Raw genomic sequence first — 25,230 nt, forward strand, 5'->3', positions numbered from 1 at the left:
TTCTCCCTCCTGACTCTCCCTAAGAATCCAGAGGAGATACTTAGAAGGAGGCCGCAGTTCTCACAGCCGCCAAAGGGAAAACATAATTAACCTCCACAACACCAGGAAGTGACCCAAAGCGCTGAAATCAGCTACCCGAGTAGTGAAACCTAAGTCGTGGTTGCTGTTCTGCCCCGAGCAAGGGGAGCAGTCACCAGTTGTTCATCACGACAGAGCAGGTGCCCTGTGCTACGACGTGCGACTTCAGCTGCAGACCCTCAGTGACCGCCCGGCACGCGGCTCTGGGACTCAATGAAGCCCTGCACTCAAGGTCCCTGCACCGGGATGAGTCACAAGCTTGGACGCCGGCAGCAGAGGCCGGGTGGGCCAAGGCCAGATGGAGCTTGATTTGCAAATTCATCAGCCCTTTCCTCTCTGAGGAAAGGCACGATGTGATCTTGGTCCTCTTATCCAATTCACAGGCTTGCCCTGTTCTTAAAGGTGAAATTGCACTGTTTGCTAATTCTCCTAGTTCCCCAGCGAGGTGGAGCTCAGAGGGATTGTTCTGACGCTGCAAGAGTGAGGAAAATGAGGTTTCGAAAATCAAAACTGAATACCCGCTACCCCAGCAGAGTCTGCAGCGCGCAGCCTCGGAAGGCCCCTGCCAGGAGGCCTTGGCCTCTGGGTCCGAACCTGGCGCGCCGGCAGAGGCGCGGTCCTAACCTGGCGCTAGAGGCCCACGCGCCGCTCCTACCCGCTGCGGACATCCGAAGGGTCACGGCCGCTGGACATGCTGTCTTTGGCAACCCCGGCCTCAGCGGAATTTTTAGAGTGAGGTGTCTCCCACGAGGGAGGTCAAGGACCATGGAAGTCCTGATCCCGGAGGGCGGGGAAAGGGGCACAGGGCTAGGTTGGTCCTGCCTACTGAAAAGTCTGAAAAGTAAGAGTAATAAAAGTCTTGGGGCTGCTGGTGGGACCTCAGGGAGTCGCATCTGCGAAGCGGACGCGTGGACACGTCCATCCTGGAGTTTCGATTCAAAATGCGCCCCAAATGAGGTAGCCCCAGGAAAAAAAGCTCCGTCCAAGTCGGTTCCTGAAACTGCGTGTCCCCCACGCCTGCCCGCCCGTCAGCCTCACCTGCCAGGCGGCCGAACTCGCGCGCCCGCAGCTCGCTCAGACTGCCCGGGCCGTAGCCGTAGGCCAGCCGTGGCGCGCTCGGATCCCAGGACCTCACGAAGGCCCGCAGCTCCCGCCCCGACTCCGCCGCCGCGCCGGCCATGGCCCGGGGTTGTCCATCCAGCTGGCCGGGCCCCGGACTTGCGCGAGGCCAGCCCACGGCGACTCCGCCCCCGCCTCGCCTCGCCTTCTCCGCCGCCAGCCTCCAGCCTCCAGCCTCTCGGAATCCGCGCCCCAGGTGTGGCGCCCCGCGGGGCCAGCCTGCGCGCAAACGCCCGGACTTTCACCTCTGGCCTGCTCTTTCCCACCTGGGTGCGGGAGCGGGTGCCTGCTTTTAAACAATCTCTCGATGGGTCCTACGAAAATGTTCCCAGACCTTTGGAATGCCAAGTTTATTGTTATGCCCCGCGGAGAGGCCGGTGGAAGAAGCAACGTGATGCTCTTTCGTGCTCGGCCTCCTGGAACCCCGCGACCCTCCTCCTCGCAAAGGTCCCGGGACCCTCACCCTCTCAAGCGGGAACCAGTGTCTGGCAGGAACGGGGTTGGGGGCGTTCTCGGGTGGCTGCTACCTAGCCAGGCGTGTGCTTGCTGTTTGTGAGAAGAGAGCTGAGCAAAGGGGAAAGATTGGGGATCCACGAGGCTAATAAGTTCTCAGTGGCTGCGCACCATCGGAACAGGGAAGGTCGGGGGCTTCCCCCGAGGCGGGCCCAGCAGCTGGGATCCGCGTGAGCTGACCTTCCCCTCCTCCCAACCGCGTACTAGGCCCTACTTTCTGCATCTGCCTCCGCACCCCAGCATCCCGCCCCGCACTTCCCGCACGTGGGTTGTGGCCGGGCCCTCCCTATTGAGGCGAGAGTGCCCTAGGACAAAGCTGTCTCTGTCCCGGACAGAAAGTGGAATAAGAGAGCCTCCTCCAATCCCCACTCGCACCTGCTCCCAGAGCGCCGGGGGCACTGCAGCTCTGTCTTCAATCGGGAGGATCTGGCCAAACCTATGCGCAGGAAGTGCTGGGAGGGATGTAGGGTTGGGGGGACAGGTGTAGGAAGTAGAGCCCAGACTTGAGGTTGCGGGGTGGGGGGAATCTCACGTGCGATCACAGGTGCGGAGCCCGCTGCTGGGAATGGAGTGGAAGCAAGCAGGTACTGCATACCTAGGCGAGGTACCTTGTGAGGAATCCAATGCCTGGGGCAGTGGGGAACCCGCTGCAGATGGACAGCAGGTGCTGGGGGCCCAGGGGAGATAACTCAGAGGCAGGCTCAGATAATCCAAGGCGGGTGCCCAAGTGCAGGCAGCCCACAGGCCATTGAGGCATACAGGTGGGGAGGCGGGGGACAAGGAGGGAAGGGCGCCCATGCCCCAGGATCTCAACCTGGGCTGCATCGAGGCCAGCTGTCACCCAGGGTATGGACCGCAGATGCCCTCGGACCCTTGCTGATGCATGATGCATACGGACGCCCAGCGTGAGAGCCATGAGAATGCAGCTCGCAGTCCTGGCTTTCCGGGCCAGGCCCCAGGAAAGACCCGCCATTGAGAGCTCATTTGCTTCTGGCTGGAGACCCAGGGTCTGTGGACTGCAGCACTAGAGGCCATGCCCAGGCACCTGTATTCCTCAGTGGCTTCTGCCCACCAACCACCCCAGCTCTCTCCCTCACTGCTAAATGGCCAGAACCTTACTGGACAAACACCCACAGTTGTTTGGAGAGGAGTGAATATACTGATGGTGAATGCAGGCATTGGCTCATTGACATCACTGCCCACTCCATCATCTGCTTGCCTTCTAGCCATGCTTCAAGCAGGCACTTTGGATGCTGGACTGTCTTCTGTAAATGTGATTTCGGGCAGCACTAAAAACAAGAGCTAGTTACAGGGCCTCACTCTATGCCAGGCACTGCACTGTGTACACTCTTACCTGTCCTGATCGTTCAGTAATTAAATATGCAGATCTAGGAGTTAGCTCTTACAGATGGGGGAGCTGAGGCAGAGAGAGGCAGAGTAACTTGCACAAGGGCACATAGCTAGAAGACAAGCTAGCACCTGGGAAGTCAGTCTCCAGAGCCCAGGCAGGGAGGTGTTTTCTGCTACCTCTCTGGTGTGAGCCACTGTGGTTCCCAAAGCCTGAGTTTCCCCATCTAAGTTTGGAGAGGGGTGGGGTTGGTCCTCCCAGCAACTGTTTAGTCTGTCACTTCTCACCCCTCCTTTTATTTATTTTTATTTTTTTTTGAGACGGAGTTTCACTCTTGTTACCCAGGCTGGAGTGCAATGGCGCGATCTCGGTTCACCACAACCTCCGCCTCCTGGGTTCAGGCAGTTATCCTGCCTCAGCCTCCTGAGTAGCTGGGATTACAGGCACGTGCCACCATGCCCAGCTAATTTTTTTTGTATTTTTAGTAGAGACGGGGTTTCACCATGTTGACCAGGATGGTCTCCATCTCTTGACCTCGTGATCCACCCGCCTCGGTCTCCAAAAGTGCTGGGATTACAGGCTTGAGCCATGGCGCCCAGCCATCACCCCTCCTTTTAAAGCCCTGCTTCCTGGTGAGAGTCTTCCCTAGGCCAGGATCTCCAGGCATTTATTTGCATAAACTCCGTGGAGAGCCTATTCAAAGGCAGGTTCTGTGTTTCTAAGTAGCCCAAGTGATGCTGATGCCCATTCATGAATGGTACTCTGAAGAGAGAGGTCCTAGGTCATTTCCCTGGGAATGTAAGAAGCACCTGTCCTCAAAGAGTTCTGCAGCCAACAAACCACCAGTCCATGGGAGTGCTGCTTCAGACAAGCTTGCCTAGTGATGGATTGGAATAGGCCAAGTCAGTGCAGAACCCCCTAGGGTATTAAAAATCACTGAGCTACCATTAATCAAGAAATATTTTAAAGCAGTTGGCTATGCCCATCTAGGGCACTGTGTGCTTGGGAGGGTGGATGTGAAGATATTGTATCTACAGCTAAGCAGGAAAGTGAACCATATATCTAGCCACAAGGCAATGTGGGCTGAGTGCCCAGGCAGCACTGGTTCAGGATGCAGGTATAGAACTGCGAGAGAGGAAGGGGCTACTTCCCAGCAAGGTATCCAGAGAAGGGAGCCCAAAGGAGGAAGCCTTTGAAGTGGGACTAGCAGTGAGCCAGTCAAAATGGGAGGAGTAGGAGATGTGAAGAAGACTAGGAGTCTTGGCTTCTAATTGGCACCCTTAGGTGCATTTAACCAAGATTCCCTGGGCCTCTTCTATCAGAAAGAGACTATCAGAAGTCAGATTGCTCACTCTCACCTTGCCTTAGGCAGAACTTCCATCTCCACCAAGGAAAGACTGACCTCGGGGGAGCAGTGATCTCCTGGGCCCTGTGCTACAGGCTACCACTGCCACCCCTCACCTGGTCCAGCTGCTAGCCTTGGAGCTTCCAAGCAACCTGAGCTGGTCCATGCTGAGATCCTAGGAGGCCAGCTTCTGCACCTAAAGTTTTCGGCTTGGTAGGAAAACAGCTCTTTCAGTTCCCACTTGCAGCCCTTTCTCACCTAAGAACTTGAAAAATTATGTATCTATGAGCCAGTTGGGCAGACAGGTGAGATACCCTCAATTTTGTACTTTAAATCTCTCCCGCTGTGTGAATCTTAGTCCCTGGTGCAGGTCACTGAGACTGATTCTCTACCTCCTGATGATGCTTCCCCAAATCCCCTTGCTCCCAGGTTAACAACTCCCACCCCCAGTGTCTCCTAGCAATGGGCTCCATTTGCAAGAATCTCTACTACATACAAAGCATTTATTCATGTATTCTTCCATTCATTCATTAATTCATTCATTAGTTCATTCATTCACTCACTCACTTAGCAGAAAATGAATGAGTCCTTACAGAGTTAGGCTCCAAGTTGGCAGTGGAAAAAGAAAGAAAGGCAGGTTTGGGAGCTAGAAAGTGCCCTATGGGTGATTTAGGTAGAACTATCCAATGGCCATGAGCAGACTGGATGAGCCTGTGAGAATTGGGAGCATAGCCTCTTGCAACTGTCCAGGCTTGAAACACCAGAAAAGATTCCCTTGAAAATTACTAGTGCTTTTTGCAGGGGCATTCATTCAGTGTCCACTGGGTAGCTGTGCCCTGCTACAAACATTGTAGGCACTGGGAAGACAACCGTCAGCAAGGCAGTCTCTGTGCCTGAGAGGCTCCTGGGATAGAGAAGGAGATAGGTTCATAGTCAGGTCACCCTCCAGCTGCCAAGTGCTAGAGAAGAGTCTTTCCCACAAAGGTCCAGGCTGGGGGTAAAGAGCCTCCCCCACCTGGGGCTGCTGGAAGACTTGACTGAAGGTCCTGGAGGAGGAGGTGGGGGAGGGAGGGCAGCATTCCATATTCAAAGGCCTAGAGGTGCAAAAAGGCTCAGAAAATTCCAGATGCAGGATTTTTAATGAAGGTGGAGCACAGACTGCAGCTCTGTAGGGATAAGTGGGACAGGGAGTGAGAGAAATAAGAGGGGTCAGACTTTGCAGTACAGAGGAAAAAGCTGGCCTTGGTCCAGAAGGGACAGGACCACTCTAGAGTCTCCTCCTGAGAGTGGCTGCATCAGGGGTGTGCTTAGATCCCAGGCAGCAGTGGAGGAGGTGGGGTGGGGAGGTTGCAGGCAGCACTGCTGTCAGAGGCTGGGCAAAAGTCCTGGCAAAGAACAGTGAGGGCCTGGTCTGAGGCCCAGAGCGTGCAGAAGTGATGAAATTCAGGGACTAATGGGACTGAGGACTGGCCCAAGGTGACTTGGTGCTGTCAGATTGGGAGGCTATGTGGACACAGGGAGTCTCAGGCACAGGGAGACAATATGGAACTCGGTTCAGGATATCTCAGTGGAGCTTCAAGGCTCAAGAGGGACAGACTGTCTGGGGTTGGAGACTTGAGTCATGTGAGGAGCTTGTGGACAGGTCACCTCCGGAGCTATGAAGTGTTTAGGGAAAGAGGGAAGAGCCCTGGGGACAGTGGCACTTAAAGGGTCTCTGTCTTAAGCCACAGGTGGGAAGGTTCAGTTAAAGAAGCAGGGAACAGAGTCAGAAGAGATCACTTTGGCAATATCTAAGGTCATAAGGCCAATTAAGACAAAGGTTAAATTTAAACCATTAGGACAGATTGTTAAATGTGTTGGGTAGGCGGTGTGCAGTAGCCTAAGCAGGAACAGCTCCATTATCCAGGTAGGGATGGCAGCTCCATTCTAATGGTCAAGTCCTAAATGGTGAGGAAGGGTAGAGGTTTTCTCACTACTGAACCCCCTGAAAACCTTGTCCTCCCACTCTGGAAGATAATAGGTTGGTGCAAAAGTAACGGTGGTTTTTGCATCAAAATGGCAAAAACTGCAATTACTTTCACACCAGCCTACAGTTGGGGGCCGCAATTATGAGGGACCAAGCCTCTCACCAAATTATCAGGATAGGAGGTAGGAATTTCCAAGAAGGCTGAATTTGGTTTGGATAATAAAATTAACTTAAGTGTTTCCTACTAGAGTGAAATGCGCACTTTTCCAAAAATGAGAACTCACAGACCTAGATATGCTGGCACCTAGGGAAGTCAGAAGAGGGCTGGCACAGGAAGTAGTGAGACAGACACAGCATGGCAGCAAGTTTCTCTTCAAAGACTGGCAGAGTGCCTGGTAGAAACTGAGAGCAGTGGAAAGAAAGATCGGAAACGCCAGGAAGCTCCCTGCCCTAGAGTGACACAAGAACTTTCCTGTGAATAGAAGCTAAAAGGGCAGTGCAACATCATGACATGACTGGGAACAAGGCTCCATTATATCTAATGTTTATTATATCCAAACCCAGCAGTACTAGGCAGACCACAGGACTGAGGGGGTGGAGGGCCCGGAGCAGCAATCTTCCTGGTGCAGTATTTCGGGGGTCTCACTTCTGTGTTCATTCATGAGCAGGTCCACTGGGCTAGGCAAGCCCCTTCTTGGTCCCTTCTCTGCTAGCACCTCCCTCCTACTCTTTGCCCCTTACCCCTTTATGCCACCAAGACAGGAATCTCAGATATTCTGTTTACTGACTGGCAGATTACATTTGAGAATGCTTCCTCCACCAGCCATCAGTGTTGCCAAACTAATTCATTCCTGAATTCAGCAAATATGTGACAATACACTGCCAGATGCTGTGACAATACACTGGGAACCATCTGATTCCCAGGTGTTTAGGCTTTAGAAGGCTTGTATAGGGAGCTTGCATTGGTTGCCTATCCTGTATCCATTGGCCCTTCTGATTTTGCTTTAGAAAGCCACACCATATTAGAGTAGCTATGTGGTCCCATTGGGACCTACTCTGCCTCTGCCTCTGCCCCTTATCCAGAATAGGTGATCTCACAGCTCATTACATCAGACGGGCAGGCCCAAGCTACTCAACATCTGGCTTTCCCTTGACCACTGTAATTAGTTGAGGAATGGTTGAGTCGGAGTAGTTAGAGATTTAATGCTAAGGGTTATTTCCTTTGATATTAACAAGGAAAAAAAGTAATGTAGGGGCTGTTTGCATTCCTCTTACGGCAATGAGGGAGGACAGCCTCAGGAGAAAGCTGCCATGTGGCCAGGCACGGTGGCTCGCCCCTATAATCGCAGCACTTTTTGGAGGCCAAGACAGAAGGATGGCTTGAGCCCAGGAGTTCGAGACCAACCTGGGCAACATAGTGAGACCCTGTCTCTATTTAAAATAGTAACGGCCGGGCACAGTGGCTCATGCCTGTAATCCCAGCACTTTGTGAGGCCAAGGCAGGTGGATCACCTGATACCAGGAGTTCGAGACCAACCTGGCCAACATGGTGAAACCCCATCTCTAAACTTTGCACAGTGGCAGTATCATAGCCAATGAGGTTTATCTGAGGCACAATTATTGCTAATTGAAAACTTTTCCCAATACCCCACCATGACAACTTGCAATATAGTAGGCACTGGCAATTTTTGACAGTCTCTACTGAGACTGAAAAAAAAAAAAAAGAAAGAAAAAAGAAAAAAAAAGAAACCCTATCTCTACTAAAAATACAAAAAGCCGGGTGTGATGATGTGTGCCTATAATCTCAGGTACTCAGGAGGCTGAGGCAGGAGAATCACTCGAACCCTGGAGGCAGAGGTTGCAGTGAGCCAAGACTTCGCCATTGCACTCCAGCCTGGGCAACAGTTCTCTGCTGAGCACATGGCCATCTGCAATAAATACCTAAATTTCCCAGCTTCTCCTGATGCTAACTATGGCCACAACACTAAATTCTGGCTAAGGAGATCAAGCAAAATGGTATAGGACTTCCAAGAAGTGTTCTTAAAATCTGGGGCAGGCCTTTCTTTATGCCTTCCTCCTCTGCTGGCTGGAATGCAAAGAGCATGGCAAGCGGCTAAGCAGCCATCCTGGAAGGTGAAAGCCCCGTACTGAGGACGACAGACAGCGAAATAAGAGGCTGGATCCTGCAAACGTCTCCCAGCCTATCCTGGTCGGTCTGCCTTGACTCCTTTCATATGAGAGAAATAAACTTTTAACCTGTGTAAACAGAAAGAACATTTCACAATTTCTTTAACACACAGCTGAATGGAAGCCAGACTCATACACTAATCTTATCTCCACTTTCAGAGATGAGAACTGCTTGTCCAGAGTGATAGCCACGGTAAGCCGGGTTTCTGTTGGCCAACTCATTGAGTACAGGTTCCAACCCTCACCTAGACTGCCCTATAAAATTCCTAGAACTTGGTCAGGAGAAAAGATGGAGGGGAAAATGTTGGCAAAAGGCGAAGACTAAGGGCAGTGGGGCAGAAGTGAGTGTGGAGTAGAAGGGGAAAGATGGGGCTTAGCAGGAAGAGGCTGCCTTTGCATCCCTCTGTGTTGAGGGGCAGTTTGGGGACAGTCAGCAGGCACCTAGCTGCAGGGGAACCCCTGCAAGAGCAGCCTTTGTGGAACTCTCTCTTCCACCCCAGGAGGAGCTTTTCTGTCAAAGCAGGAGGGCTCTCTCCTTCACTCCGGTGTCTTCACTCAGTTCTGGGTCCTGAATCTCTGGTTTTTGAAATGAAGTCTCACTCTGTCGTCCAGGCTGGAGTGCAGAGGCTCAATCTCGGCTCATTGCAACCTCTGCCTCCTGGGTTCAAGCAATTATCCTGCCTCAGCCTCTGGAGCAGCTGGGATTAGAGAAGCAGTGTAAAACTAGCCACCACACCTGGCTAATTTTTTTCATATTTTCAGTAGAGATGGGGTTTCACCACGTTGGTCAGGCTAGTCTCGAACTCCTGATCTCAAGTGATCCACTCTCCTCAGCCTCCCACAATTCTGGGATTACAGGTGTGAGCCACCGTACCCAGCCCGGGTCCCAGCTCTCTGAGTCCACCTCAGTGTGGGGCTCAGAATCCTCTATCCACTAACCACGTGCAGCCATCCAACATTCTGTTTCTCTTGTGGCCTCAGCCTCAGTGTCCTTGGAGTGCCAGTCTCTTGCTTAAGCATGGCAGAGGCTTAATACTGAACCATCCACTACATGCTAGAAGGGAAAGAATTCCTTACAATGTAACACTTTTTTGTATTTGACTTATGGATATGCTCATTCTTTCTTCATTTAACAATTTTTATAGGGAAAATTTTAATATATTTAAAGATTAGAATAATATGACCCCCCTGCTACTGCCCATCTTCATTAATAATCCACACATCTACAACCCACCTAGTCCTCGCCACACAATCATTATGAAACAACTGCAGACATTACTTCATTTTACCCATTAATACTGCAATTATGATTCAAAAGAACTTAAAAAAAAAAAAAAAGAAACCAAGGCTGAAGTGGGAGGACTGATTGAGCCCATGAGTTTAAGACCAGCGTAGGCAACACTGCAAAACCCAGTCTCTAGGGAAAAAAAAAAACAAAACCAATCATAACCACAGCCCCACTGTCATATATTTAAATGCTGTTTCCTTAACATCATCAAATATCCAGTCAGAGTTCAAATTCGCTTTATTGTCCCATAAGTACATTTATACAAGATTGGCTAGTTCAGATCAGGATGCAAACAAGGTGCATACATTGCAGTGGAGTCACACATCTCAGTTATCTTTCAATCCACAGGCTTCCATGTTGAAGAACCTGAGTCATTTATACTTTGCCTTCTGTAGTCACTCCTCTCCCCATTCCCAGCCCCTGGTAACCACTTACCTGTTTTCTGACCTTATCATTTTGTAGGCCCCACTTTGTACTGATGTACTTCTGACGAGGTATGTTCACGTTCAAGCATTAGAGCCAAGGCCCAAACCTCTACCCTGGCCCTCCTGCTGCTGTGGCCCAACTATACCTGAGCTGGGCTCTCCGTCTCCCTGCCTGTTAATCCTAGAAGTGGGTGAGAAGGGAGAAGAGGAAGGGAGGGAGTTGGGGCGGGCAGCTTGGTACATGGACATCAGGGCTGTTCTCACCAGCAGCAACAGCGTTGTGTTAGCTTGGCTCCAATTTGAATGAAATATTCCAAGGCCATTTTCCCCAACATGTTACAAAAAAACTCCCAGCATGCAGAAAAGTTGAAAGATTGTATAGTCAACACCCCTTAAATAGTTTCTAGCATTAACATTTCATTTAACATTTTATTTAAAGGGTTTGGGACCCTGAAATTTAGTGCTTGTTTAGTGAAATGCTATGAGCCAGACCTTACACACTGAAAATTTCCAATGTAAATTTATCTGTTAAATGCTCTTAGAAGTCCTGCAATAAAGATACCTATCCAACTTTAGTTAGCCCTGTGTTTCCCAAATATGGCTTACTTTGAAGCACTTTTTTCTTTCTTTAGTACCAATTTACATCCTGGGAAATGGTGTTTACCATGCTTTTAAAAAATGTGGTGAAATAAAGGTAACATTTACCATCTTAACCATTTTCGAGTGTACAGTTCAGTCAGTATACATTATTCACGTAAGTGTGCAACCCATCTCCAGGACCTTTTACCTTGTAAGACTGAAACACTAAACCCACTGAACAACTCATTTCCTCCTCCCCTAGTCCTTTACAACTAGCATTCTACTTTGTTTCTATGCCTTTCACTACTCTAGATACTTCATATAAATGGAAGCATACAGTATTTGTCTTTTGGTGACAAAAACAAATACTTCACTTAGCATGATGTCCTCAAGGTTCATCCATGTTGTAGCATGTGTCAGCGTATCTTCCTTTTAGAGGCTGAATAATATTCCACTGTATGCATACACCACATTTTGATTCATTCACCCACTGATGGACACATATTGCTTCCATCTCTTAGCTACTGTGAGTAAGGGTGCTGTATGGGCATACAAAACTACCACTAATATTTTACAGTGCTTGCTTCATACCTGTCCACGTCTGTCACTCCACCCAGTTTACTGTTTATGTATTTCATAAGTTACAGACCTCAGTTAATTCCCTTAAACACGTCAGTATACACATCAATGACCAGCGTTGTTTTTTCCAAGTCATTTTGAACTGCTGTAGCAATGAGTAATATGGCCTCAAACACACACACATACACGTGTCACTACAGAAAACTCTTCCTGGCAGACAGGAAAGGGGCCATTGTTGGTCATGTCATTTTAATTAAGATAAAACAAAACCACCACCACCATTTAGTAATAGTCTGGGGTAACAAGGGCTGCATCATAGACTGCCACTTTTGCCATCCGGCTCAGAGCAGGGCTATGTCTAACTCTTATCTGGGGACTGCTTCAGATATTACGAATTGCTTCAATATTATGAATCCCTACAATTCACAATAATTACTTCAGATATTATGTATTACAATATGGTTCAAAGGTGCTTTAGCAGATGAAGACACAAGTGTGTAAACACGTATGAATTACAATGCAGACTGCCCAGATGTGTAGCAAGTCCTCTGAATGTTTACTGAACTGAATTAGGTGATTTTTGAGGAAGATGCTTCAGGACCATTTGGGAAAACTGACAACTTGAAAACTCAGTCTCTCTATGGCAAGGCCTACTTTCAGATAACCTTGGGGGTTCTGTGCTGGGAGGGGAGCTAAAGGACTAAATTAGGCCTCTGAATCTGCTCTGGAAGCCTGTGTGTATTGGGGTCAAAAGCCCATGTGCCAATGTGGGTAAAGATTCCTCAGTTGATAAGCAGGGAAATGGGCAGGGCATCTTGGTCTCTGAGGTTCCAAGCGCAGATGCTCACTGCCTTGGTGCACACATACTCACACGCCATCCCCCAGCTGAGGGCATAAGTGTATACACAGATGCAATAGTCTAAAATACATTGTCCAAATATGGATGGCCACGAGCCACATGCGGCTACGGAACACTTAAATGTGAGCAGTCTGAACTGAGATGGGCCCTATAAAATATTTCACTAATAGGTTTTTCACTAACAGGTTGACATAATAATATACTGTATTAAAGAAAATGTGTCATTAAAATAAATTTCACCTGTTTTATCACGTGGCTACTAGAAAATTTAAAAATTATATATGTAGCCCACACTATAAAATATAGATTAGAAATACTGCATAACACTGACCTAGAAACCTCCATTTAGGCAAAACATCTTAACCCCTTTGGAAGCAAAATACGTTAAATAGCATAAACCAAGAAAATCCTCACCTTCCTCTTTTCAACACATTTATTTTGTACAGCCTTCACTGCATTGTCAATCTGTCAGATGGCTCTATGTTCCAACACGGTCAGAGTAGTCCTCTGCTCACACTAGTCTTCACACTACTTCCTGTGTCATCCCTATTAACCTCTCTCCACCCAACACCTAGGCTCCCAACTCTCTTGGCTGCCTCCAGCCCTCAGCTGGCACAACTGACATGCTGTTTCCAGCACACTTTTCTTCTTTCTGTATCCTCCCTGGAGGACATACATCCCCCATCTCATGACTTCAGCTATCACATAAATTCAGATGATTCAGAACTCTTATTTTTTAGCTCCTACATCTATCATTTTAAATGTCAGGAAATTATACTTTATAAGGTCCTAAAAAGATGAATCTATGTACTTTTAAAGAATTAAAGAAATGATTGGTTGCAGCTCAAACCTACAACTGCCGGCCAGACTCTACAATGACTGGCATGTACTAGAAATAGGCGGGTCAAGACAGAGCTAGCACACTTGGTGTGGTATGTGTATCTATAGAAAATGTTAAAATAAAAAGTAATCTGGGTTTCCTCTCTTGATTTTCTGTATCTACTCTCTGAATAGGGCAATAAATAAGGAAAAGTCCCAAAGTGGGGCAAATGAAGTCCCAAAATAACACAAAATTGGGCAAACCCAGTCATGAAGAAAAAAACAGAGGTTCTTAAATTGGGACACACAGACGCAAGTCTATAGGTCTAGGAGTCTCTGAAAGTATGTGCAAAGTTCTGGGTGTGTGTGCATATATTACGTAACAAAGCAAAAGGTCCATAGCTTTCATCACATTTCAAAGGGTCTAGGACTCAAATAAAGACTACTGCTATGTGACTTAAAAAATGAAACTCAGGCCAGACACAGTGGCTCACGACTGTAAATCCCAGCACTCTGGGAGGCCAAGGTGAGCAGATCACCTGACATCAGGAGTTCGAGTCCAGCCTGGCCAACGTGGCAAAACCCCATCTCTACCAAAAATACCAAAAATACAAACATTAGCCAGGCATGGTAGTGTGTGTCTCTGGTCCCAGCTACTCACGAGGCTGAGGGTAGAGAATCGCTTGAACCTGAGAGGTGGAGGTTGTGACAGAGCAAGACTCCATCTCAAATATTAAAAAAAAAAAAAGGAACTCAGTTCAGTTATGAAGATAAAGATGATCTATTTATATAATATTTTAAGATACAAATAACTGACAGCATGTAGTTATTAAGTCCATTACAGTGCATATTTATTGACTCTGTATATCTTCACAGTGTGATCTTCACCACAGCTTGCAAAGTGTAACCACTCAGCACCTTCTGCTTCCTTCTGTTCAGTTTTTCCACTGCAATTCTTCCAGCGTAATTTTCTGATAGCCAGTGTATGACTTTGGCTAAAACAAAGATAGAGAAATCATGAAATGTTTTTCTAATTAATGGTGTAAACAAAATTGGAAGTTAAAACCTGAAAATTAAAATGTACAGGTTTTAAAATACCATTGCTAACATTTTAGCAATTTTATTTTAACCTGGAAAATATTTACTGTATTTACTTAAAACTGCAAGACTAGATTTTAATCTTACTCACTAGCCAATGACATCACCAAAAAGAGCAAGACAATGAATTTCTGTCAAATGTTTTAAAAAAAATAAAAAATATTTTTATTTAAAAAATAAAAAAAATTTTAAATGAATGTTTAAATGATCAATGGAATTTCACGAAACAGCTATTCAGGTTAGTCTTTCATATAACATAACTAAATGTATTTCTAAAAATTTCAACTTTACAATATATTCTAGATTCTTTTATTCTTTTTTTTTTTTTTTTGAGATGGAGTCTTGCTCTGCAGCCCAGGCTGGAAGGCAGTGGCACGATCCCAGCTCACTGCAACCTCCACCTCCCAGGTCCTGGTCCAAGCAATTCTCCTACCTCCTCCCAAGCAGCTGGGATTACAGGCACGAGCCACCATGCCCAGATAATTTTTGTATTTTTTAGTAGAGACAGGGTTTCATCATGTTGGCCAGTCTGGTATTGAACTCCTGACATCGTGATCCACCTGCCTTGGCCTCCCACAGTGCTGGGATTACAGGCGTGAGCCATCATGTCTGGCTAGATTATTTTATTCTTTTGACATCCCTGTGAGATAGATGGACTTGCATTTTTACTACTGGGTAAAGAAAGACAATGAAAGATTTAATGTACTGCCCAATGAAAAAGTCTTGATCTCTAGTGTGACCTCTAACTGTGTGACCTTGGGAAAGACCATCATGTTAATGCTCCCTGCCCCCTAACCCCCAAGTCCTTTAAAAAGGCAGACCCAGAATGTTACCAAACATAGGTTAGTAACAAAGCTCTATGAAAATACAACATCATCTATAAATTTAACCTGCAAATTAGCCTCCCAAACCAAAAAGGAATAAAGTGAAAAACTTAAGTAGGTTTTAGGGCAGTAGACACTGAAAACAGTATTAAAGCACAGAAATTACACTTTCATTTGCTGACAGTCCCTGTCACCAGATGCATTCTCATGATAAAAAGGGAAAAATGAAGTAATGAAACACATTTTAAGCATCAGTCCTCCTGAACCTATGTAACAAGATGACTGCGTGCATGCCCTTACAAGTAGTCATTCTGGGAGGTTACAACAGTGCTGCAGTGCCTCAACTGTTTTCTGAAATTCTTCTAGGGAAAATGCTTCCATATTATGCAGACTACGACTTGCGTATGCTCAATGATAGCTCATCTTCCTTTGAGGATGAATTTGGTTGTTGAAAGCACCTCGAAGTAAGCTTTATAATAAATATAAATGGCATGCTTAATAGTTATAAATGGCAAGCTTTAAAAAGAGGAAATGATTGAAATAATTAATACCATAAAAGGCATTATTATTTGTTTTCTTATGTCACTAGTAAGCTAGTTCTGAACACAATTCCTATAGAGAAGTTCCAAGAATTTTTTTTTTTTGAGATGGAGTTTTGCTCTTGTTACCCAGGCTGGAGTGCAATGGCGTGATCTCGGCTCACTGCAACCTCTGCCTCCTGGGTTCAAGCAATTCTCCTGCCTCAGCCTCCTGAGTAGCTGGGATTACAGGCACGTGCCACCATGCCCAGCTCATTTTTTGTATTTTTAGTAGAGACGGGGTTTCACATGTTGACCAGGATGGTCTCGATCTCTCGACCTCATGATGCACCCGCCTCGGCCTCCCAAAGTGCTGGGATTACAGGCTTGAGCCACCGCGCCCGGCCCCAAGAATATTTTAAGTAACGGCAACATCACTGGAATCTCAATTATTATGGATTAAAGTGCTCTCATTTCATTAAAAGAATGATTTGAAGTAGTGACATCACTGAAATAAACATACATAGTATATTTCTTTCTAAGGGAGTTACTTTGAGGAACAGTACTTGTTTGGCTATGTAAGGTTTGAGATAGGGAGTTTCTTTTTTTTTTTTTTTTTTTTTTTTTGTGATGTCCTTTAAATCCAGCATGTTAGCATGTCACATTTAAGGAGATAGTTTTGGAAACCAACCTAAAGGGTAGTTTTTGCTTATATTACTTTGTAAATCTTATTACCAGCAAAAGCTTTAATTTGAAAGGTACTTGAAATTTGGTAACAGAAATGTTAGTAATCTAAATAATATAATATGTTAAGTCATTTATTAGTTCCATCTTGCAAATCCTAAGTCACCAAAATGACCAAAGAAAAACACAACCCTTTCAAACAAAAAACTCAAATTCTATACATGTTCCCTTCCTGCACTTTGTAAGGGGCTTCTCGCCAGTGTCCCACACTGGGGCCATTGAAGAGGTCTTCACACCAGGTTAGAGGTGAAGTGAGCACTGTGGGCAGGCAAGGTGGAAGGCAAGGGTGCCCAGGAAGAGAGAATTTCAAATGCCTGAAGCATGGAATTTCAACAGATTTCTTCCCTCTTCAGCAAGTCAACAGCACAAACTAGTTCAGCTGCTAAACCTAGCACCAGAGAGGCAGGAGAGAAGCCATGAGGGCATGGCAGAATCTCATTTTAATAAAATACAATTTTAATAAGCACTAACATGCTTGGCTGACATGGAGACAAGATCTGCTGGATAAAATATCTTACAAAAGACATGCTCACAAATCTCTCCCCATTAAGCACTCATCCTCATCATATTGTCATTTGAAATTGTATTTTCAACAGTACAGACACACGAAGGTTGAAAAAGTCTGAGCAAATATAACACAGAATGATATTAGTAACTTTCTGAATGTTTAGACTTTTTTTTTTTTTTTGAGACAGGGTCTCAAGCACCCAGGCTGAAGTGCAGTGATGTGATCATGGCTTGCTGTAGTCTGCACCCCCTGGGCTCAAGTGATCCTCCCACTTTAGCCTCCCAAGTAGCTGGGACCACAGTCATGCACCATCGAACCTGGCTAATTTCTTTTACTGCTTGTAGAAACTGGGGGTCTCACCATGTTGCACAGGCTGGTCTCAAACTCTTGGGCTCAAGCAATCCTGTCTTGGCGTCCCAAAGTGCTAGGATTATAGGCATGAGCCAACACACCCAGCCAGATTTAGACATTTTTAAAGAATAAAATGTGACAGGCATGGTAGGCCATGCCTGTAATTCTAGCATTTTGGGAGGCCAAGAGAGGAGGACTGCTTGACTCCAGGAGATGGAGACCAGCTTGCCCAACACAGTGAAACCTCATCTCTACTAAAAATACAAAAAAAATAAGCCAGGCATGGTGGTGCGTGTCTATAGTCCCAGCTATTTGGGAGGCTGAGGTGGGAAGACTGATTGAGCCCCAGAGGCGAAGGTTGCAGTGAGCTAAGATCTTGCCACTGCACTCCAGCCTAGGTGACATACACACACACAAAAAAGAATAAAACATAAAAAAGGGTAGATTAAAAGTGATTCCCTGCTGTCTAGGTGGGTAGGATGGGAGGAGGTTGTAAACGGCAGGTGCTCTATGCCAGCTCAGGTGGCAAAGGCATCAGGCCCCGGGCATGAGTCTTGCTATGCCTGAAAGCTCCACTACAGGATCTGAGGTAAAGGGTTCAATCATAAGGATATTACTACCAAAGCGCAATCCAGAATATTTTTTAAAATCACAAACATTTTGAATCAAATTAAGAATCTACTATAGTCAAATTCTAAAACACACCATTATGAAAATCACTTTCATTTCAAATGGTTGTTTATAAAAACAATATTATACAAGCAAGAAATCTGGTCAAGCAAACTTTTAAAAATCAAGTGCAATATAATAATATACGGTAATTTCAGATTACCACAAAACAAAGTGGTAGACACCATGAATTAAGATACACGGCCCTCTCCACGAAAATGTGGCATAAAATTTGCCACAAAAGATCCCACAATTTCTAGCTAATCTGATGGAAACAAAAATAGGAAAGAAGTACCTTTGACTTGTTTCTACACAGCGGATCCAGTCATTTATTTCTGGAACTTGATTAGTCTTCTTCCAGGTGTATAAGCAAATCTTTCCACACTCCAATCCTACTGCAACCACATATCTGCTTTTAAGGGAAGGGGACAACAGTGATTAATTTAGCATGAAGTTCTAGTATCTCCATCATTGCTCTAAATTAGCTCTTCACAGTGTCCCAACTGTCTCTGCCTTACAAAAGACTGTTTGTAGGCATCAGCTCAGGACACGCTGCACACAGATTTAACTGTGTCCTCTGCTGGCAAAGCCCACGAGCCAATGTTTCCCCAGCTGGCTGCAGGGACCCTTGTTCCACTGAAGAGGCTTGTTAAAGAAAAAGTACTACAGTCCTGGATTTTGTGAAGTATGAATCTTTGAGCCACATTCCTAACCTGTATTTTACATTCTGAATCATTAGGTTCTATCAATTTAAAAATTAATATGAGAAACATAAGCATTTTGAAAAAGACAGCAACTCAGGCTGGGCACAGTGGCTCATGCCTGTAATCCTAGCACTTTGGGAGGCCGAGGCAAGTGGTTCAGGAGTTCAAGACCAGCCTGGCCAACATGGTGAAACCTCATCTCTAAAAATACAAAAAAATTAGCCACGCATGGTGGCGCATGCCTGTAATCCCACGTACTTGGGAGGCTGAGGCAGGAGAAAAAGCCAGTAACTCAGAAGCCAGGAGAATCCACAAATGAAATGACATGAGGGCTACATATTAAGACACCAAGTGGTCCTCTTAAAACTAAGCACCACACAGAGACTGACCGTTGGGAAGGGTGGAGCACCTGGCAGATGCTGACGGCTGTCACAGCCCCACCCACGTCCAGGACTGAGGAGCAGGGGCCAATGCTGTGCTCAATACAGTCATCAGTGGAGTCGCATTCACCCCAGACAACCACCTAATACAGACAGATCACACACTGTAAAACCTTCTCTTTGCGAGGTTTCTAGCAATGTATTACAGTTTCATTGGCAAAGATAAAGTATTTATTCAGGTATTTTGTTTGTTTGTTTGTTTGTTTTGTAAAATGACACAGGCAGAATTTTAAAAAATGCATCATTTACATTTGTGTCTAATGTGCCAGGACTTCAAAACATTTCAAGCATCACAAAGAAGGCACAGTGCAGCAGGCATGCATCTCTGAGAGTTCACCTACGTAAGTGTGTTGGTCCAAACACAAAGTGTTCCTGACCACAGATCAGAGTGGGTGTCTAACATGACTTCTATACTCACAAATTGGTTCTGATCCAGTGGTGCCCCATCAGTAGGCTCAAGCACCTCCCCAAGAGGCTACCACAAAATACCTGAGAACTAATCAGCTTTCTAGCTCTTCTTCTATACTGCCCATTGCTCAGAGAATCTACTCAGCTATGAGGAAAACCTGACCTGGATGATACCCCTCATAAGAAATGAGGCTTCCCTGGAACCTCATGCCTCAAGGATGTGTGGACAGTCACAAAGAAATGAAGAGTGGGCCAGGCATGGTGGCTCACTTATATAATCCTAGCATTCTGGGAGGCCGAGACGAGTGGATTGCTTGAGGCCAGGAGTTCAAAACCAGCCTGGTCAACATGATGAAACCCCGTCTCTACTAAAAATACAAAAAATTAGCCAGGTGTGGTAATGGGTGCCTATAATCCCACCTACTCAGGAGGCTGAGGCAGGACAATCGCTTTAACCTAGGAGGTGAGAGTTAAAGTGAGCCGAGATCACACCACTGCACTCCAGTCTGGGCAACAAGAGGAAAACTCAGTTTTAAAAAAGAAAAGAAATGGAGAGAGAAGTGATGTGGACAACAGTAGCTAAATACAGACCCAAAGCAAGATTCTGAGCAGAAGGCTTTGTCTGAGCAAGCAGAAGTACGTTTCAGACAATGTCCAGCGAACGCTGCTTTGTCTGTTGGAGCCCTGACCTACCCTTGAGAGTAGCAGCTGCACCATGTTCTATAGGCATGTGTTATGGTTTGGCTGTGTCCCCACCCAAATCTCATCTTGAATTATAGTTCCCCAAATCCCGAGGTGTTGTGGGAGGGACCCAGTGAGAGGTAAACGAATCATGGGGGTGGTTACCTCCATGCTGTTCTCATGATAGTGAGCGAGTTCTCATGAAACCTAATGGTTTTATAAGAGGCTTTCCCTCTTTTGCTCAGCACTTCTTTCTCCGGCTGCCACATGAAGAAGGATGTGTTTGCTTCACCTTCTGCCATGATTGAAAGTTTCCTGAGGCCTCCCCAGCCCTGAGGAACCGTGAGTCAATTAAACCTCCTTCCTTTATAAATTACCCAGTCTCTGGCAGTTCTTTATAGCAGCATGAAAACACACTAATAGCATGACTGTGGAGGACAGAAACAGTCCTGCTTCCTCAGCATTGAGCACAGAACAGGCATACCAATGCCAAGAAAGAAAGAATAGGTAAAGGAACAGAAGGGAGGGTCTGAGACGTAAAGTCTGCCATGCAGGCTGACATGTAGGTGTTTAGCCTGAGTGACATCCTGCCTGTGCTAGCCCTCCACTGCAGTGATCTGTACCATGTCTGTGACAAAAAAGGAAAGGAGAGGAAAGGCAACACTCAACTGCCTCACCATCTCCTGTCTGTAGGAACAAAAGGATATTTTAAAGAGTATGAAAACAAAGGAAAGACCAGAAGTGAAGTGGACATTTCCCAGAGAAAAAGGGTGAAGGTCATGTTGGAGAACATATTCCGAGGCTGGGTGTAGAAACTCATGCCTGTAATTCCAACACTTTGGGAAGCCAAAGTGGGAGGACTGCTTGAGCCCAGGAGTTGGGGACCAGCCTGGGCAACATGGCAAGACCCATCTCTATACAATTAAAACATTAGCAGGGCATGGTGGTGAGCACCTGTAGTCCCAGCTACTTGGGAGGTTGAGGCTGAGGTGGGAGAATCGCTTGGGCCCAGGAGGTCCAGGCTGCAGTGAGCCATGACTATACCACTGCACCCGGGACCCTGTCTCAAAAAACAAACAAACAGATTTCTAGCTACTTTGTTTCTGATTTTTTTACTTGGGTCAGTCATACTCCAGCCACTTCTGGAACCAAATAAAAAGGTAACAATCATTCATTATAGACAAATGTTAAATTCATAAAAGTATGAAAACTAGGGATAATTTTTCCCTTATTCCACTACCTCCCTTGCTGCCCTCTTGGTTTCTTGGTCTTGATTAATTTCATTTATTACTGTTCTTCCACTGTGACCATTTGAGGAACGTCATATGTCTGAAAGGTCTTCTCTTCATATTTTTGACAATTCAGAGAAATTTATTTATAGAATTTAGCAAGTCTTTTTTTATATATACATATATGAAAAACAGAAAGGAATACATAAGCTGATTTTTAAAAGCTATAACAGAAAGGTAAGATTATGCATTTTTTATTCAAATATACCTATAAAAATATTATTTTACATTTGAAAAAATAGTAAGTTTTAAAATAATTACCTTTTTGTCTCGACTCCCAGTGAAGAAATACTTGCTATCAGGACTCCAGTCACAAGACCAAATAATTCTACTGTGCACAGAAGTAATTTTGTTGGTGAAGGCAAAAAGAGTAAACACTGGCTCTGAAAGAAATATGTATACACTATTCACAAAGCAGAGAGAGCTGGGTTTTTACCTGTTAGAAGTGATGTTTAAGTGCCATATACACCATGTGACTTAATATTCAACTTATATGCGCTGACTTTTGCAATAGACTGAAACCGCAACTAACCTTCACCAGAAGGCTATGGACATACAGTTATTTTTCTAGTAGGGGATGCTTTTGTACTCACTGGTCACTCTCTAGTGACTGATGACAAACATCTTCCAAACACTCAAATGAAGTTCAACTTAAACCTACAGAAGAAGCCTGAAGCTATTTAGCCTTGCTCAAAGTAGGCAGATTTGCATATTAGGCTATAGAAAAAAGAAGAATGTACCACTTAAATAATGTTTAAAAAAAGAAATCTTAATATTTTCCTTGTAAGATTTAAGCGTAAGGCAACTTCTAGCCCTTATATGGATTAAACCTCAAACACATAACTGTTGGCCAGGCATGGTGGTTCATGCCTGTAATCCCTGCACTTTGGAAGGCAAACACGGTAGATCACCTGAGGTCAGGAGTTTGACACCAGCCTGGCCAACATGATGAAACCCTGTCTCTACTAAAAATACAAAAAATTAGCCAGGCGTGGTAGCAGGTGCCCGTAATCTCAGCTACTCAGGAGGTTGAGGCAGGAGAATCGATTGAACCTGGGAGGCGGGTGTTGCAGTGAACCAAGATTGTGCCACTGGTCTTCAGCTGTGGCAACAAGAGCAAAACTGTCTCAAAGGAAAACAAAAAACAAAAAACAAGTTAACTGTTTATGAGGAGAGAATAAGGGTGTATCCATAATCCATAAAGATATAACAAATTAATACATGTTATCAATATAATTTTTTGGAGGGAGGGAACAAAGTCTCACTCTAATGTCCAAGCTGGAGTGCAGTAGGGGGATCTCAGCTCACTGCAACCTCTGTCTTTCAGGTTCATGCAATCCTCCTGTCTCAGCCTCCCGAGTAGTCAGGATTACAGGCATACACCACCATGCCTGGCTAATTTTTGCATTATTTTAGTAGAGATGGGGTTTTACCATATTGGCCAGGCTGATCTCAAACCTGCCTTCAAAAGATTCACCTGCCTCTGCCTCCCAAAGTGGTGGGATTACAGGTGTGAGCTATTGCACCTATCCAACTTTAATTTACTTTTTATTTTTTTGAGATGGAGTCCTGCTGTCACCCAGGCTGGAGTGCAATGGCATCATCTCAGCTCACTGAAACCTCCGCCTCAAGGGTTGAAAACAATTCTGCCTCAGCCTCCTGAGTAGGAGGAGTTACAGGTGCGTGCCACCATGCCCAGCTAGTTTTTTTTATTTTTAGTAGAGATGGAATTTCACAATGTTGGCCGGGCTGGTCTTGAACACTTGACCTCAGGTGATCCACCACGCCTGGCAGACTTTAGCTTTTTAAACAGTAAATGCAGCATGTTAGGAAAACATTAGTGATGCAAAAGAAAACAGTCAGTTCTAAAACATACTGCTGAATATACTTTACAGTCCCTGGGTGTTCTCTAAAACACAAGAAACAAAGGCTAGAAATACCACAAAATCAAGTTGTATGCAAGTGTTATCAACGGAAAAATTAAAAACAGGATTAAACAACACAAATATACTTTAAACACTCTCTAGAACTTATCCACCAAAAGAAATGGGAAATAGAAATAGGCCACTGCCCCAACTACACAAAGGTTTTGTTTTTGTTTTTGTTTTTGTTTTTTTCAGTTTATGCCAGGTTCAGAGTAGAATGTGGGTAGGTGGGCTAACAACTTGCTCAGGAGTCATGTTGTCTAGATGGATGCCCAATATGCCCTTCTCAATGAAGGAAGTGACAGAAGAGGGCAGGAAGAAGCTAAGGACAACGTTTTCCTTTATATTTCATAATTTAAAATATTACTATATTCATAAAATAGTTCAGAGAGAAGAAAGAAACCACTCAATCATGGCTTTCTTAGTTGTGTCTTCATTATTCCTGTCCTATAAAATCCTAGCTCAGAATATATCATCCATTAGGTTTTGTGGTAGCATTCTATCACCATTTGCAAAACTTAACTTCCTACATACAGATGTTTATGTTTCTTGAACTGAAATATCTGAACACATGCCATCTTGATTACATAATCACAAGTAGATCAACCCAAACAGAGATCATCTTCATTTAAATATTACAGGGAAGGTCAAGTCTTCTTCAGTTATCCAAGAACTTTGGAAGGCTTCAAAGACATGAGGCTCGAACCTTCACCCTGTTAACTTTCGCTTAACCGAGAGCTGCTTAATGTACATAAAATGGACATAACTATTTCACTAATAACCTTTCCAATCAGAAACTGCTTTACCGAACTCAGGTGAGACTGTATCCTGCTTTTTCCACAATGACCAGGTTCGATCTCTGGAAACAGCTAGTAAGAACTTGTCATTAGGTGAGAAGGCCATCTGCGTGACTGTCAAACTGTGGAAAACTAAATTCTGCACCTGATTCCACGATGTAGTGTTCCAAAGAATGATAGCTGCATGCTCTTTCTTAGCTGCCTACAGGAGAGAGATGAAACAATGAAGCTAATAAGTAAAAATAAACTGAAGAGAAAACATTTTTAAAACAATATTGCTTCTATCAATATATTTTATTTATCTGTTTGAATTTAAAAAAAAAAAATCCCTAGGAGACAACATACTACAACCACTTCTAATCTCTGGGAAAAATTAGGGAAGACTGGAATTAGAAAAAAATAAATAATCAGGAACTAATATAATCATGTTTCCTTTTTTTTTTTTTTCTTTTCACTGTAGCTCTCAGATCTAAAAAAATTCTTCCAAGACCAGAACTGTGACATGGAAGGGGAAAAAATGAAATGAAAAACTGTGACATGGAGGGGAAAAAAATAAACGGTATTCCAAAATAAAGGGTTCACTTTAAAAAAGGTCATTCCCCAAAGAAATGAGGGACCCGAATGAATGATAGGTATATTGCATTCATATGTCAAAATACTCAATATTGTAAAAATTCTCCCCAAATTATCTACAGAATTAATGCAATCTCCATTAAAATTCCTGCAGTATTTTTGTAGAAACTGTCAAGCTCATTCTAAAGTGCAAAGTAAAGGGCAATCTACTACAGTCAAAATAACTCTATACTTCCTAATTTCAAGATGTATTATTAAAACACTATGGTTACTAAGAGAGTATGGTACTGGTATCATATCAAAAAAGAGTAATAGAACAGAATAAAGTCTAGGGAACAGACCCACACATATAACAACTGACTTGGGACAAAAGGACAAAACACAGTGACGAAGGGGACAGTCTTTTCAGAAAATGACGCTGAAACTGTTATCCACAATAAAAGAAAATCAGTGTTCATCTATACACCGTGACAAATACAAGAATTAATCTGAAAATATCATAGGTCTAAAGGCAAAAGTTAAAAATCCATAAAACTCCTAGAACAAAACACAGCAGAAAAATCCTTGTGACCTTGAGTTAGACAAAGATTAGATAC

The 25,230-nt window shown here is 44.9% G+C and overlaps 2 protein-coding genes and 1 non-coding gene across 6 annotated transcripts in view; 1 reads left to right on the plus strand and 2 right to left on the minus strand.

The window, feature by feature from the left end:
• The window catches only part of MOCOS (molybdenum cofactor sulfurase), a 90,390-nt gene extending 89,034 nt beyond the window's left edge, over positions 1-1,356 (minus strand). The window contains exon 1 of one of the 2 annotated variants that reach the window (XM_010335423.3): positions 1,117-1,356. In XM_010335423.3, coding sequence (XP_010333725.2) covers positions 1,117-1,258 — 142 coding nt within the window. In that variant the 5' untranslated portion in view covers positions 1,259-1,356. The remainder of the gene's footprint in view (positions 1-1,116) is intronic. The other variant, XM_003924718.4, reaches the window with a different exon arrangement.
• Positions 1,357-7,935: 6,579 nt separating this feature from the next.
• Positions 7,936-8,076, plus strand: LOC120361773 (U4 spliceosomal RNA). The gene has a single exon (XR_005577890.1). It is a non-coding gene; the product is annotated as a U4 spliceosomal RNA (small nuclear RNA).
• A 5,791-nt stretch (positions 8,077-13,867) lies between these two features.
• ELP2 (elongator acetyltransferase complex subunit 2) overlaps positions 13,868-25,230 on the minus strand; it is a 46,589-nt gene continuing 35,226 nt past the window's right edge. For 2 of the 3 annotated variants that reach the window (XM_074383572.1, XM_074383571.1), the window contains 5 exons: positions 24,071-24,263; positions 21,601-21,722; positions 18,911-19,044; positions 18,113-18,229; positions 13,868-14,100 (listed from right to left, as the gene is read on the minus strand). In XM_074383572.1, coding sequence (XP_074239673.1) covers positions 13,944-14,100; positions 18,113-18,229; positions 18,911-19,044; positions 21,601-21,722; positions 24,071-24,263 — 723 coding nt within the window. In that variant the 3' untranslated portion in view covers positions 13,868-13,943. The remainder of the gene's footprint in view (positions 14,101-18,112; positions 18,230-18,910; positions 19,045-21,600; positions 21,723-24,070; positions 24,264-25,230) is intronic. The other variant, XM_003924719.4, reaches the window with a different exon arrangement.

The sequence above is a fragment of the Saimiri boliviensis genome, chromosome 13 (assembly GCF_048565385.1).
Source record: "Saimiri boliviensis isolate mSaiBol1 chromosome 13, mSaiBol1.pri, whole genome shotgun sequence".
In the NCBI taxonomy this organism is placed as follows: Eukaryota; Metazoa; Chordata; class Mammalia; order Primates; family Cebidae; genus Saimiri; species Saimiri boliviensis.